The sequence below is a fragment of the Medicago sativa genome, chromosome 8 (assembly GCF_051527215.1).
Source record: "Medicago sativa cultivar Bolivia chromosome 8, Bolivia_mono, whole genome shotgun sequence".
In the NCBI taxonomy this organism is placed as follows: Eukaryota; Viridiplantae; Streptophyta; class Magnoliopsida; order Fabales; family Fabaceae; genus Medicago; species Medicago sativa.
The window spans coordinates 75,654,576-75,670,734 of record NC_140756.1 but is presented as its reverse complement, the minus strand read 5'-3'; the positions used below and the strand labels follow the sequence as shown (position 1 = coordinate 75,670,734).

Here is a 16,159-nt window from a genome sequence, read left to right as displayed (position 1 = left end):
GAATAATAAATCAATCAAAATTAATGTGATAATTTGATTGCTTTATCTTAGTATTTAATTTGATCGGAGTAAAATTTCGTATTCAATTTATGTTTTGTTAAAAAATTCTAATTTTTTTTTAGAGAAATTCTTACAATATTATAATTTTTTTTTTGAAATTTTTATTTTAAAATATGAATTCTAAATACAAGTTTACTTAAAAGGAGATACCAAAAGTGAAAATTTAAGAAATGTTTTGAGGGGACTGATGTTGATGTGGCTGCCACTGTTCAAAGGACACAAAGATCTATTGGGAATTTTAAGAGTGCTAGTACGGTGTTGGTGGAGACACTAAGTGGGGGTCCACTTTTGCCAATATCTGATGTTCATTGGACACCTCCTTATAGTGGTTTCTATAAGCTTAATGTTGATGCAACAGGTCCGATAGAGGGTGACAAGTGGGGTATTAGTGTTGTGGTGAGAGATAATGAAGGTGTTGTCGTTGGTGCTAGTTCCTGACAAGTCTTTTCATTACCAGATTCAGAGGTTGCAGAAGCTTTAGCTATGCGGAAGGGATTAGAATTTGCAAAAGACATGTCTTTTCGGAATCTTATAGCAGAATCAGATGCTTCTAATGTGATTTCAGCGTTGAATGCTCACCAACAGTCTCACAACTATGCTGGCTCTATTATTCGAGATTGTATTAGTTTTAAGGGTAGTTTTCATAGTTTAATTTTTTGCATGTTAGGCGTGAAGCCAACTAAGCTGCTCATTATTTAGCTAAATATGCTCTTAGGAATTTAGATTTCATATGGATCGAAGAAACTCCGCCTTGTAGTTCTGTAGTTTTGACATTTGATTTATTGCCAGACTTTCATTAATGAAACCGTCTTTAACGTCAAAAAAAGTGAAAATTGAATTTCGTTCTGAATTTTGTAGTTCTGCTTCGAGAGAGGAGGCTTTGGTTTTAGAACATGAGATCTGGATCCAAAAAAAGGAGGCTTTGACGATAGAACATCAGGGTTCTATCACCAAGTGTTGCGTTTTTTCGAGATAGAAGAATGGATAGTTGAAAGAGGTATTGTTTGTACCAATCTCTAAGTTTCAATTTCTTTTTATTGGTGAATGAAACAATCTAAAAATAATATATTATCTTTTTCATCTGATTTGATTCAATTTTTACCTGTAAAAAGTTATAACTTTTGTTCTGAATTTTCTAGTTCTGGTTCGAGAGAGGAGGCTTTGGTTTTAGAACACCATAGCTCTATCACTAAGTGTTGTGACGAGATCTGGATCGAGAAAAAGGAGGCTTTGACGATAGAACACTAAGTGTTGCGAGTTTTCGAGAGAGAAGAATGGATGGTTGAAAGAGGTATTGTTTGTACCAGTCTCCAAGTTTCCATCTTATTAGGGGTAAATTTGGAAAATTTTGCTTAAAAATTTGGGAAGGTGAAGAATTTTGGGACAATTTTTTGTTATAAATAGGTCATATATTGTGGGATGGAGGGAGCAACATTTTATGTTTGGAATAAAATAAGAGTTTTTCAATCTATATAGTGATCAGCATCGACCAATTGGTTATCCTCTAGTGAAATACAGATAAAATGTTCTCATGCTTCTATCCTTTTTTCACTAGTGTACCATATATAATTCTTAATCTTCTTTTGCAAACTTTATGGATCATGTCACCTTCCTTACATTTGCTGAGTTACTTGTCTGAAATTCCAACTGTGCGTCTTATTGTGGTATGTGTGGATTCACGGCTCATGTTTGCAATTAAATAAATGTTCTTTCACAAAGCAAGTCCATAATGCTTTTTTGTTTGTATTCAGGTAGTTGGAGGTATAGATGATCAAATTCCATCACTTCCATCGTCAGATGGAGTTCAAATTATTTCATATACAAAGCTTTTTAATCAAGTAACCGAATTGTCTCAGTCAAACAATCTTTCAGTGTGTTCATACCAGATTTTGTTTTATTATATGATATTACATTTACCTGCTTCGCAGGAGTATAGGAAGTGTTTCTTTGGTTAAGCTCCTTCTATCTATATATTGTGATCTATTACTTTTAGATTTCTTTTTTTTACAAATGGTGTGTTGCAATTGATTTGATCTGCTGCTATTTGATGAATTTTTCACCTCATTGTTTGAATGGTTTGGATATAGGGACGCATCAATCTCCAGCTCTCCCCCCCCCCAGCCTGAGGATGTTGCAACAATTTTCTATAGAAGTGGCGCAATTGGAAAACCCCAAAGGTGTGAAGGTTCCTATAAAATTATGGTTTACTTTTCTTGATGGAATATTATTCCCCTAATATAGTTTATTTACTTAGGGTGCCGTCTTGACACATGAAAACTTCATTGCAAATGTTGCCGGTGCCACTATAGATGAAAAATTCAACCCTTTGGACGTGTAAGTTCTTTTTCAATGTATACAATAGTTTTTGCCATTTTTGTCCATGATATTTTATTCTACTGTCTTTACGTTAGTTTCCTTTGATTTTCAGTTATATATCCTATCTCCCTTTGGCACACATTGATGAGCGAGCGAATCAAGTCATGACAGTATATTTTGGCATTGCAGTGGGATTCTACCAGGGGGTGTGTCCTAAACAAATTAAGCTTCTCTGTTCCTTTCATTTGCCAAATATCTATCAATGTTGAATGAACTTGTACTTCTCTGTAAAATTAAATCCCTATAGTTTATGCTTTAGACTTGTATTGCATGAATGTGGTACTTATGGTAATAGCTATTTAGTTTAAAAGTAATAGACAAATAATGATTTCTCTTACAATATATTGTAGTATAATAAGCTCATATGTTGTTTTTGTATTCACATTTTCATACTGTCTATTTCATGAAATGGCGGATTGATCAGTTTCTGTAGCAGTTACATTCCTTTATAACACTTTGCTTGGTTACCGTGTGGAGTGTTTATAATCCATGCATGGATTATAAAGCTATCATGTACTACCTTATACTATAAATTATAATGTATTACGGTTGATTTTGTCACTGGGGATTTTGTATTACTAGATCCTGTGATGTTTTCAGGCAAGACTGACATTTTCTTTTTAACCTTTGCATACAGGATAATCTGAAATTGATGGATGACCTAGCAGCTCTAAGACCTACTGTCTTCTGTAGTGTTCCTCGCCTATATAATAGAATATATGCTGGTTAGAATTATCATATTCACTCACACTGCAATTTTTAGAACTTCTCGTATGCTTCTTGTGTATTAATTGTGCCATTTGATTGTCTTTTTGTGTGCAGTATTATTAATGCTGTTAAAACATCTGGTGGTCTGAAGGAGAGGCTTTTCAATGCTGCTTACAATGCTAAAAGGCAGGCATTATTGCATGGTAAAAATATACGATGAGATATCTTTTACGTAACATATATTTGCATAATTACTTTTTTTGAATATTGTATATTGATTCTGGACCATATGTCATGTTTTGTTGATGTTGTTTACATGTTTACCAACATTTTCTCAACATGAAACTTTGGTCTTAACCAAATCATACGATTAATTGATTCCTCTATATTATTGTTTTGCTCATTAAAATATATTGGTTGCTTTGATACAGAGGCAGTTTATATAGGATATTGCATCATCCCAATCTTGTACATGATGAGAAGAGGCGGTTGCGTATGGCTCTTGATGTGGTATGTATTGGAAATACTTGTCCTCATTTCATTTGATGGTAGAAAAAGAATTTATTAGAAAGATGGGGAAAAATTGTAAATAGGCTGGGGATAAGGTATCCTCCAGAACAGGAAAATCTTCATGCGACAAATAAATATATGTTAAGAGTCAAGAATGTAGTAAGGCTGTTATTTGCTTCTCAGTGTGAGCATCCCCCTCGAACTGGCCATAAGATGAATACCAAATAGAGGCCCTAAATTTAATTATATCCTAAAGTAAGTCTTGGAGTTCAAAAGACATCCTAAAAAATGTGATCATTTCTCCCCAATCAAATCAATGTATGAGCAACATATTGTCACAAAATCATAGCCTCCTTATTCATGTCGAACTCTAAAGTTGGGGGTCGCTCTTTCCTCACCAAGAACTCCAAAAACTGTCATTTTAATTTTGGATATTATTTCCCACTTTCCTTTAATTGTTGTAAATTTACTGCCCTCTTGTCAGGCTAAGGGAATGAATTACTTGCACACCAGCCATCCTCTTGTTGGCAGAAATTGGGTTGTAAAGGTAATATTCACACTTAATTTCCTTGTCTTCGGAATTTACCTCACAAGAGCTGAAAATGAAAGTAGTGATTAAATGTTTGACATGAAAAGTTTTGTAACACAGCTAGACCATGAGCTAGGACTCATTGACAAACTCAATGAATGCAAATCTCTATAATCCATTGATCCAATATTGGATCCACATTCACTTTAATTTCCTCTACAACAGGAGTGTCTAAAAAAAAATCCAAAAATGTTTATAGCAATTTTGTCTCTTTTGCTGGCTGTCCAATAACCCCTCAGCTCCCTTCTAAATCCTTATCATCCTTAGCACCATCATCTTGCTGCATTGTGTCCTGAGAAGAAAATATAATTAAAAATAATTAATAATAATATAAAAATAATAAATTTCTGTAAACTTATTTTATGTTTTTAGCTTGTGCTTACCTTAGAAGTATTCTCAACTGCAATAATGTCTTCTGCATTATATTGTTTATCAGATAACAACTTCCAGCTTATTTGCCGATGTGCTTTACTTATGATCTCCTTTGCTTCATCATTGCATATAGCAATGGTAAAGAAGCCTAGTTTTTTCATGTATTCAAAAACCTTTTTGAACTTTTTATCATCACTTGCTATAATAAGCTTTGCAGTGTTTTGGAGTTTGACATCTGATGTAGAAAAACTTCTTAAGCATCTCCGTATATCTGTAGCATTTCTATCTGCCCATGTTAGTTTGTACTTCCAATGACTGATATGTTTAATAACTTCCATATCTGTCTCATCTCTTCCGGCAGGTGTGCGTATATAGTATACGCTTTTGCTCAATTCTTTTTTCATTCTTGAAGGATTTGAGAACAAAAATATTGAAAGGTCATCATCAACATTAGATTCACTAAACCCATTCTTTTTGAACACTATCCTGTGTTATACCCTAATTTTGGACCTAAAAATACTTGTTCAATTCTTCTTTTCTTGCATTATAAGTCATTTGATATGTCTCTAATCAATTGCATCTTTTTCTGCATTTTATTTCAATGTTGTTTGCAAAATTCATGTAAAAGGGTATTTTAGTCATTTCCTGCATTCAACTCATCTTAATCCTCGAAAATTGTTTGAGTCTTTTAAATTGGTTTGTATAAGTCCTTGTTTCAATCTCATGTCAAAATTCATTTCAAAAATATCAGTTAAGTCATTTTTTAGTCAGTATAGCCCCTAGGGGCATTTTAGTCATTTCATGTGATAAAATTTCTTTTCAATCTTTTAAAAATTTGTTTGAGTCTTTTCATTTGGTTAGAATAAGTCTCTGTTTCATTCCATGTCAAAATCCATTTTAAAATTGCATTTGAAGTTATTTTGAGTCAGTTTTGCCCCTAGGGGCATTTTAGTCTTTTCATGTGTTGAAACCCTGTTTAAAATTCTAAAAATTGTCTCTGAATTTTTTAATTTTGCTTGTATGAGTTCTTGCTTTAATTTCCTGTTAAAAATCCATTTCAAAATTGCATCTGAGTCATTTTTAGTTGTTTTAAGCCCTAGGGGCGTTTTGGTCATTTCACATAATATTTCTGATTCGTTTTAATCTGCTTTGTTGTTTTTAATCGTCTCATTTTTACGTTAATTTTCAATTTACTTTTTCAATTCAATTTTAGTTTTAATTTTCATTTTAGTCCGCGCACTTTTGTTATTTACGTTTTAATCCCTTTTAAGTTTGTTAGAGTCCAAGTGCCACGTGTCCAAATGTTATTGGTCCACAAAAGTTTGTTACAAGTCAAGTCCATGTGGCATTTCCTCATTGGTCCAAGCATCCCTTTCATCACCTATATAAGTCAAACTCTTAGTCAAAATTTCACAATTTAATCATTTTCACAAAAACTCCACAAAAATCATCAAAATTCATATTTATTTTCTCTCATTTTTCCCTCCCTTCTAACAACTTTTTTCTCCCTTCTAACTAACTTTCCACCACCACTTCCTCCACCATAACAACTTTCCTCCACCACCTTCAACCACCACAACAACCTTTAACCACCTCCAATCTTCATCCCTAACCACCACAATCATCATCTTTTCTCCATTTTTTTTTCTTTTCTTTCTTCTTGTTCACAACATCAATGCAATATTGCTCAAAACCCATTCAAACCCCTTTCACTTCATTCTTTGCATAAGCACTTTTCATTCATAATCACTTTTTACTTTTCAATTTTCTTTCCTTCTTCTTCACGAGTCATTGAAGCATGGAAAGGTGAATGATTAATCACAACCCTACCACACGATGAAACGGCCATGAATCTCCATTTTCGAGCTTGAATTGGTTTCGATGAACAACAGCAAGATGAAGAAGGTTTCCAAGTTAAAGATTTCGAACGAGAACGTTTCGCCATTGATGATCGAGTTGGATGATAACAGAGGTCTACGTTATCTCCAATCAACAATGATGAGTCCAGGTTTTCAACCCTACGCCGCCGAGAACTTCGACGTTACCGGCTCGCCGTCGCAGCTCGCTAAATACTTGTACGCTGTATCTCCGATTTCTGCTAAATCCAGTTAACTCAGTGCACTTTTGGAACGATTCGACGGCGCCGCTGATGAATTTCGCGAATATCAAAAGATTCGAGGAGAAGAGGCCAGATCGGTGTTCTTGGCGCCGCTTCTTCATCTGAAGTCTTCTCTCTGATCTGCTCTAAGGTATCATCACTCCAGCTTTCGTTTCAATTTCTATTGTTACTGGTTCATGTGTGAATTTGCCATTCCTTTTCTTCTTGCATCGAACTGAGCCATGAATCATGTGTATGTTACTTTCTGTGTGATTGTTCTTATTCGTGTGTTTTAGTGTTTGAGAAGAAGAGAATTCAAAGAGTTATTGTTTGAATGGAGAAAAGGAATGATTTGGAAAGGAGGAGTTTAATTGTGTGTGTGTGTTTCACGTATTTGGTGAGAGGAAGAAGAAAGAACCCATATCCATCAATCCATGGATCCTGACCCATGCCCCATTAACCGACCCATTACAAGTCTGCAGGCCCAACTGCTTGTTGTTTACCTTCTCCATACAGTTTCGCTTTTCGTACCCCCTTCCCTGCGTGTTGTACTGATTTTTTTGCTAATTGCACCCCAAGTGTTCAAAAGGTCTTGTAAAAATTCCTAAAAAAGTTACTATGTGTTTCTAATGTGTTCTTTGATGAATTTTTGATATTTTTTACATGATAAAATTGATAAAAATATATGTGATGTTTCTTGATTAATATTTTACTCTTTTTGTGTTAAATGTTGTGAAATCTTGCTATGATTTGATCATGATGCCTTGACATGTGATATGGATAATTGATGTGTGGTTTTATGATGAATATGCCTTTGAATGTGTGGTTGTTTTACTGCATTGTGAAATGATTTGTGAATTTCTTGTTTTACAAGTTATGTGATTACTTTAGTATATGAATAAAGTGTAAAATATGCCTAAGAATGTGTCATAGTCCTTGGCTCACTTTGTCCTTGTAATTCTCATGATTATGACTGAAATAAAACCCTTTTAAAAATTTTTCATGATGTGAGGATTAGAGGTCATGTATTTGCCCTATTGTTGTGATGAATTCTTAGGTATATTTCATTACATTTTATTGAGTCTTGCTACTTCTTTTGTGGTTAATTTTGGTTATCTTACTATGCTTTTTTTTTACTTGTTTATATCTCATTTTTTATGCCTTATTCCACTAACATTTTCATCTCATGTTTCAAGCATCCTATCCTCCAGTTCCTCTTTATTTCTTGCACTTTAATTTTCATGCAAAGTTAGAATGTAAAGCTTAGGAAATTTTGTAATATTCTTCTTATGCCTTTAAAATTCTTGCAAGACCATAGAATGTATCTAGGGTATGATGTAAAGGACAATGGACTCTAATGATGTACACCGACACAAGCACCGACACATGCACACACTTCACTTTAGATAAATAGCTAGAATATGCATGTTTAGATGTATGTTTAGGATTGTATGCTTAGATGAATGCCTAGGATTTATACTTAGAAAAAACCAATTTTCCAAACAAATATGAACAACATCACTCAAATCATTTTCAAAATAAACTTTGGGATCAAAATCCCATTGTATTTTCCTTTTCTTTTTCTTAATCAAATTCCAATGAATAATAATCATGTTTAGACCATATTTTGCAAATGACTAATTCAACCTCACAATTTCATAAATCTCATGCCCTCGAGGCCTCTCTCTTATTCTTCAAACTCCATTTTCAAACTTAAAATCAACCAACAAAAACGAAAAACATTTTTGGAAGAGAACTACGGTGGATTTGATCCCTTAAACGGGTACGTAGGCAAGGAACAAAATTCCTTCAATTCAACTAAAATAAAAATCCAAAAACATTCTTCTCCCTCCAATTCTTCACTTAGAACATTCTTAGGTTTAAATAACATTTTCAAAATAGCATTTAAAAATAAAGCGCGCGCGTAGAAATTAAAGACGGTTCCTATAGGATACTATAGTCGTTATGGGTGCCTAACACCTTCCCGTAGCGAAAACAACTCCCGGACCTCGATTCTCAAGGGTTTTGCTTACTTTTTCCCTTCCCAAGAAAAAATAAGATATCACCGGTTTAAAAGGTTCAAACGTAATCAATGTTTGACACCCGAAAACCAAGATAAAACATCCTGATCCTCTCCTCAAATTCTTCTAAGCTGAGTTCCTTACCAAGTGGTAGGTTCTCAAAGTCCCAACTAAAACCAATAGTTGGGACTTTCCGCTTCTTGTATTCGGAACCCGAGTTGATCCTGAGGGATATGAACAACAATAGCTCGGTAGTTTTGGGTATTTCCCTTTTTTTTTGCTTTTTCAGTTATTTGTACAACCACAGATCTCAGTAAAATCTCAATAAAATCATCAAAGAAAGCATAGAATCTGAACGAGGAATCCATGAATAACCTGAAAATGAAAACATTAAAGTGTATTTAACAATGGATAGTGAACAGAAACATGAAATATATTATTTAAGCTTGGAAACTAACCAAGCAACAAAAGAAAGCTCCTGTTCTCTTATTTTTTGTAGACTGCTGCTTCCTTTTTCTTCTTTTTCCCTTGCAAGTGGTGTAGAATCAACTATAAAGAATAATATATATAGTCAATTTAATAGAATGATGAGAAGATGGAAACACTGATGCACAAGAAAGTTCTTTTGAATGTACGTTCTTGAAACATATATCTTCATGATCAAACATCGCATATATCTTCATGATCAAACATATAAACTCTAACTATTAATCAATATTACCATGTATTACTTGACAACATTGTTTATGTCTAAATAATGTTGTGAGTTCAATTGTATTGTTTAATCGAAGATATCTCAGCCTATCAAACAATACAATAGCATTTTCTTCACAAAAAAAAAATACAATAACATTAAGATTTGATACATAATCTGGTTATCAAAACCTAAAACCATTTCTAGCATTTAGGGTTTAATAGATATTATTCTAACCTGGATTCAAAAGGTATTTTTCAATAACAATTCAAATCCATGAAATCAAAACTTGAATAACAAGAATAACATCAATATCAAGAAATACTAGAATCATATATTGCCTAAATCATAGAGAATACATGCTGAGTTTGATCAATTACATCTAATCCCAACAAGATGAAATTTAGCTACTCATTGTCATGGTAGCCTTGCAAAAATGGAAGAAATGATTGAAATACATGACAAGATCTTGATTTCTCAATGCAATCTTGTTGAATCCACACTCTCACACTCTTGCTCTTTGTTCTCCTTTGAATTCATATTTGTCTCTCTAAAAAGTCTAATAATATCTTGCTGGAAATGAAAGGATTGCTTTTATACTCTTTCTGGTAAGTGGCTTCTCGCCGAGCGACGTAATGCTCGCCATGGCGAGCAAAGCTTTCTTCACCCGTGAGTTTCTGGCACGTAAGCAAGTGGCCTGAAACCGCCTTATCTCGCCATGGCGAAGGCTAGGCTCGTTGTGGTGACGCCCTGTTTCTCTGGATTTCTTGCTCTTTGACTTGCCTCACCTGAAGCTCACTTTGATCTTGGCATGGCGAGCTAGCTCGCCATGGCCTCGCTTGCCACGTAAGGGACTTCTGAAAATGGGAGCTCTCTGACTTGCCTCGCCTTTTGCTCGCTTCCTGCTCGTTGTGGCAAGCTTTGTCGCTAATGCCTCGCCATGGCTCGTTGTGGTAAGCCTTGAAAATCCTGAATTTGGTGCTCTCTGACTTGGCTCGCTCCTTCCTCGCTCCATGCTCGACTTGGTAAGCCTACCTTTGCAATTCTTCATGTTTCCTTGCTTCCTAAGTGTCCAGACATGCATTTTCCTACACAAAAAGTTGGCATTAGGTGTAAAAAGCATAAATGGGTAATTCTTCAATATTTGTGAGCTTTTCATTCGATAACTTGAAAAATAAATAATCAAAGTGTATAAAATGTAAATCCTATTTAACTATTTTCTAACACTTATCAATTATATAAATATTAAATTATTTACTAAATTTTAAAGTCAATAAAACTATAAAAGTATCCATTTTAATATAAGTAACCATACAATCATTTAAATGTGCATCTCTCATATGATTTCACATCTGATTTTTAATAATATTCATAGTACATGAAGACACAAGGGAGAAAGATGAACTTTTAGTGTATTAGATATTAGTATATTTGTTTTTATAGTGTATACTATAGTCAAATTTTATCCTCCTAATTGTGCTTCAATATGTTCTTTTAAGTGTACCAAATATTAAAATAATTATTTTTCTTAAACAAAGTGATGGTCTTGGCCCACACCCACACTAACATGGGGTCGTCCAAGAAAGAAACAATTAAGAAAACATCCACCGCTTACATATTAATCCACCAGAATACGTCTTTTCTAGATTAGTCATATCACTTCAATTAACATTAAGAATCATGGTGTCTTTGTCCCCGTGCAGCCAACTTACCATCCTTGGAGTGTGAATACAAGTCACCAAAGAGATAGTATCAACGGCTTAGTGAGCAAGATAAAGCTAAGAAAAATTGTTAATATATTGGGGTGGCCTAAGAACACATCACAAAATGTATATATTTCTACAAGATATGAATTGTACTTGTATCCTTGAAGTTTACAACATTCGATTCTTGTAGACTTTACATGTTATAAAGGGGAAACAAAATCACTTCTTTTGGCGAAATTAATTCTCCTTCTGTCCTAAATTATTAGTCGTTTTGCGAGAAAAATTATCTTAAATTATAAGGTGTTTTACAATATCACTGAAACATTGATGATATTTTTCTTATGTGCATTTCCTTACATGCTTTTTGTATGGTTCTTCACAAAAAATTCACTTTTTGTCCTTATAACAAATTTTGAGAAAATTGTGGATTAGAAAAATCATTTGTAATTATGAGTATTTTAACTGAAAAAACACACGAAAAGTACATAAAGAAATGCACTTAAGTATTGTCCTTTTTCTTATTATACAAAAATTTAAGTTAAAAGTTTATGGGGATAAAAAAAAGCAATTTCATTAATGTACTATAGCATTAGTATGTCTATATGTACAACCATTTAAAATAAAGAAATACATAGCAATGTCGAACAATAAATCTAAAAAAACATCACAACAAACAACGCAAACTAATACCACAAACTATCTTTTTCTAAAAAATGACCAAGTCGTGGTTCCAATAAACAACAACTAAAATTATTATTTTTGTTGATATGCATTGACCTATAAAGTGAATAATTTAAATCATGATAATAAACTAGTAAATAGTCATTACAACTTGCTTAAATAAAAAATGAGAAGCATTTTAGAAACATATCAGACATTAAATAAATCACACACAATTGATTTTCTCTAATACTCGTGAATTAAACATGACTTTTTGAGTCATGCACTTCAATCACAAACAACAATATCAACTCCATGCATGATTCACAAATATATCTTACAAATAAAATAACACATATCTCCCTCATTCATCATGTATTGATTATGATTCTTTGATTCATGCATGTCATGTGAGAATGAATATTATAGATGTATTAGAAATACAGAGTGTTTGCATTCGTAAGTTTTAACTTAACTAACTAATGTCGAAATTGTTAGGTTAAATATTTGTGTCCTGGATTCGAACTCGGGGTCTCTCCTTTGTATGTGTGAGTTTCATGTGGTATTATTTATCATCCACATACAAAAAGAAAAAATAAATACAAAGTGTTTGCAAATTTTAACATTTATTACATTTATATATGTTATTTATTTAGTATATTTCGAATAACATATTTTTTTACATAAACACATAAAAGTTTATAATGTTTTATTATTTTATGGACAACTTATAAACTACATCAGTTACCACTTTGAAATTACACCAGAAGCGTCAACTATTAATTATTTATTTGATATCTCTTTTTCCTTCATATATTATTTTGTATTTTTTTTATTTTATTTTTTTTGCACACATATTTCAATGATAAAACACTTTTAAGTTAAAAGTTTATAAGGATAAAAAAAAAAAAAGCAAATTCATTAATGTACAATAGCATTAGTATGTCTATATGTACAACCATTTAAAATAAAGAAATACACAACAATGCCGAACAATAAATCTAAAAAACATCACAACAAACAACACAAACTATCTTTTTCTAAAAAATGACCAAGTCGTGGTTCCAATAAACAACAACTAAAATTATTATTTTTGTTGATATGCAATGACCTATAAAGTGAATAATTTAAATCATGATAATAAACTAGTAAATAGTCATTACAACTTGCTTAAATAAAAAATGAGAAGCATTTTAGAAACATATCAGACATTAGATAAATCGAACACAATTGATTTTCTCTAATACTCGTGAATTAAACATGACTTTCTGAGTCATGCACTTCAATAATAAACAACAATATCAACTCCATGCATGATTCACAAATATATCTTACAAATAAAATAATACATATCTCCCTCATTCATCATGTATTAATTATGATTCTTTGATTCATGCATGTCATGTGAGAATGAATATTATAGATGTATTAGAAATACAAAGTGTTTGCATTCGTAAGTTTTAACTTAACTAACTAATGTCGAAATTGTTAGGTTAAATATTCGTGTCCTGGATTCGAACTCGGGGTCTCTCCTTTGTATGTGTGAGTTTCATGTGGTATTATTTATCATCCACATACAAAAAGAAAAAATAAATACAAAGTGTTTGCAAATTTTAACATTTATTACATTTATATATGTTATTTATTTAGTATATTTCGAATAACATATTTTTTTACATAAACACATAAAAGTTTATAATGTTTTATTATTTTATGGACAACTTATAAACTACATCAGTTACCACTTTGAAATTACACCAGAAGCGTCAACTATTAATTATTTATTTGATATCTCTTTTTCCTTCATATATTATTTTGTATTTTTTTTATTTTATTTTTTTTGCACACATATTTCAATGATAAAACACATTTAAGTTAAAAGTTTATAAGGATAAAAAAAAAAAAGCAAATTCATTAATGTACAATAGCATTAGTATGTCTATATGTACAACCATTTAAAATAAAGAAATACACAACAATGCCGAACAATAAATCTAAAAAACATCACAACAAACAACACAAACTATCTTTTTCTAAAAAATGACCAAGTCGTGGTTCCAATAAACAACAACTAAAATTACTATTTTTGTTGATATGCAATGACCTATAAAGTGAATAATTTAAATCATGATAATAAACTAGTAAATAGTCATTACAACTTGCTTAAATAAAAAATGAGAAGCATTTTAGAAACATATCAGACATTAGATAAATCAAACACAATTGATTTTCTCTAATACTCGTGAATTAAACATGACTTTCTGAGTCATGCACTTCAATCATAAACAACAATATCAACTCCATGCATGATTCACAAATATATCTTACAAATAAAATAATACATATCTCCCTCATTCATCATGTATTAATTATGATTCTTTGATTCATACATGTCATGTTAGAATGAATATTATAGATGTATTAGAAATACAAAGTGTTTGCATTCGTAAGTTTTAACTTAACTACCAAATGTCGAAATTGTTAGGTTAAATATTTGTGTCATGGATTCGAACTCTGGGTCTCCCCTTTGTATGTGTGAGTTTCATGTGGTATTATTTATCATCCACATACAAAAAGAAAAAATAAATCCAAAGTGTTTGCAAATTTTAACATTTATTACATTTATATATGTTATTTAATTAGTATATTTCGAAAAACATATTTTTTACATAATCACATAAAAATTTATAATGTTTTACTATTTTTTGGACAACTTATAAACTACATCAGTTACTACTTTGAAATTACACCAGAAGCATCAACTATTTATTATTTATTTGATATCTCTTTTTTCTTCATATATTGTTTTGTATTTTCTTATTTTTCTTTCTTCTTTTTGCACACATATTTTAATGATAAAACTATTTTAAGTTAAAAGTTTACGGGGATAAAAAAAAGTAAATTCATTAATGTACAATAGCATTAGTATGTCAACATGTACAACTATCTAAAATAAAGAAATACACAACAATGCCGAACAATAAATCTAAAAAACATCACAACAAACAACACAAACTACTATCTTTTTTAAAAAATGACCAAGTCATGGTTCCAATAAACAACTAAAAATATTGTTTTTATTGATATGCAATGACCTATAAAGTGAACAATTTAAATCATAATAATAAACTAGTCAATAGTCGTTACAACTTGTTTAAATAAAAAATGAGAAGCATTTTAAAAACATATTAGACATTAGATTTGTTTTTTGAAAGAATATCAGACATTAGATAAATCGCACACAATTGATTTTCTCTAATACTCATGAATTAAACATGACTTTTTTGCGTCATGCACTTCAATCACAAACAACAATATCAACTCCATGCATGATTCACAAATATATCTTACAAATAAAATAATACATATCTCCCTCATTCATCATGTGTTAATTATGATTCTTCGATTCATGCATGTTAGGTGAGAATGTGAAGAAAGATAAATACCTTTATAGAAAAGTTGGTGTGTAGTATAATCTCTTGCTTGTCTTCACTAACAACCAACTGATCAGTTTATTCTAATGTATTGTTCTTCCATCGAAACCGTTTTCACAACACGGTCCACAAAAGGGACCGTGAAGTGTAACCCGACACCCAAACACTCTGTAAATTTACCATTCCTTGATATTAACAATGCTTGCCTTTCTTGCACCAACCGAGGCCTAATTTGAAGACACTGATTAATTCTGGTCATAGCGGTGGCTTTACTCTTTTCGTAATTCTTCATAGCCAAGACTTTCCTCTTTTCATAATTCTTAAAACCAATTTTAATACCAGATGCAATTGATTTCCCTAGTGACCTAAAAAATGCCATATCTACAAAAAATTGAAAAAAAATTAGCGTTATGTAAAAAGGGGAAAACAGACAAAAGAGTGAATGAGAACAGATAGAGTGAATGAAAATAATAATAAATTAGGGTAGAGGAGAAAGAAAGATAAATACCTTTCTGAAAGTGAGGCGATTACGGATCTGAAATCTCGGTAGCTCTCCACTGACTTCAATTTATATACATTTACCAAATTGCCATTACTGACACAATAAAAAAAGCAAAGTAAAAAAACAAAACACCTTTTTGATGTAAAAAAAATCCGTTATGCCTAGGAAGGGAATCGATCTCCACTGAATTAGGGATGAATATGAATGAGAAAGAGCGATTACAGATCTGAAATCTCGGTAGCTCTCCACTGACTTCAATTTATATACATTTACCAAATTGTCATTACTGACACAATAAAAAAAGCAAAGTAAAAAAACAAAACACCTTTTTGATGTAAAAAAAATCTGTTATGCCTAGGAAGGGAATCGTGACCTCCTGGGAAGTCCTTGTGTTGCACCTCTTTTTGCCAAAATTTCGTGTTCTTTTTG

General features: G+C 31.9%; 1 protein-coding gene and 1 long non-coding RNA gene across 8 annotated transcripts; one reads left to right on the top strand and one right to left on the bottom strand.

Moving 5' to 3' along the window:
- Positions 1 to 898: 898 nt before the first annotated feature.
- Positions 899 to 16,138, top strand: LOC146901564 (long chain acyl-CoA synthetase 6, peroxisomal-like). Of its 7 annotated transcripts, none has more exons than XR_015022133.1 (11): positions 899 to 1,057; positions 1,200 to 1,724; positions 1,812 to 1,898; positions 2,148 to 2,237; positions 2,315 to 2,394; positions 2,489 to 2,582; positions 3,074 to 3,163; positions 3,260 to 3,347; positions 3,576 to 3,654; positions 4,139 to 4,201; positions 16,089 to 16,138. XR_015022133.1 is itself a non-coding variant. In XM_085733990.1 (10 exons), the coding sequence occupies exons 6-10, from the start codon at positions 2,541 to 2,543 to the stop codon at positions 4,149 to 4,151; spliced, it is 312 nt and encodes a 103-aa protein (XP_085590116.1). In that variant the 5' UTR covers positions 899 to 1,057; positions 1,200 to 1,724; positions 1,812 to 1,898; positions 2,148 to 2,237; positions 2,315 to 2,394; positions 2,489 to 2,540; the 3' UTR covers positions 4,152 to 4,387. The 7 variants fall into 7 exon arrangements, 1 of the variants encoding a protein (XP_085590116.1); XR_015022137.1 differs by lacking the exon at positions 16,089 to 16,138 and adding an exon at positions 11,132 to 11,371 and having other exon boundaries at positions 1,200 to 1,351; XR_015022132.1 differs by lacking the exon at positions 16,089 to 16,138 and adding an exon at positions 11,132 to 11,371.
- Positions 9,743 to 15,374, bottom strand: LOC146901565 (uncharacterized). Its single transcript, XR_015022138.1, has 2 exons — positions 15,241 to 15,374; positions 9,743 to 10,516 (listed from the first exon to the last, which is right to left on the bottom strand). It is a non-coding gene; the product is annotated as an uncharacterized LOC146901565 (long non-coding RNA).
- Positions 16,139 to 16,159: the final 21 nt, after the last annotated feature.

What these genes read in the sequence shown, in the direction of transcription:
- LOC146901564 (XM_085733990.1), top strand. Translation starts at nt 2,541, where the DNA reads ATGACAGTATATTTTGGCATTGCAGTGGGATTCTACCAGGGG. An exon ending in CAGTGGGATTCTACCAGGGG is followed by an intron (nt 2,583 to 3,073) that starts GTGTGTCCTAAA and finishes CTTTGCATACAG; the next exon opens with GATAATCTGAAATTGATGGA. An exon ending in ATAATAGAATATATGCTGGT is followed by an intron (nt 3,164 to 3,259) that starts TAGAATTATCAT and finishes TTTGTGTGCAGT; the next exon opens with ATTATTAATGCTGTTAAAAC.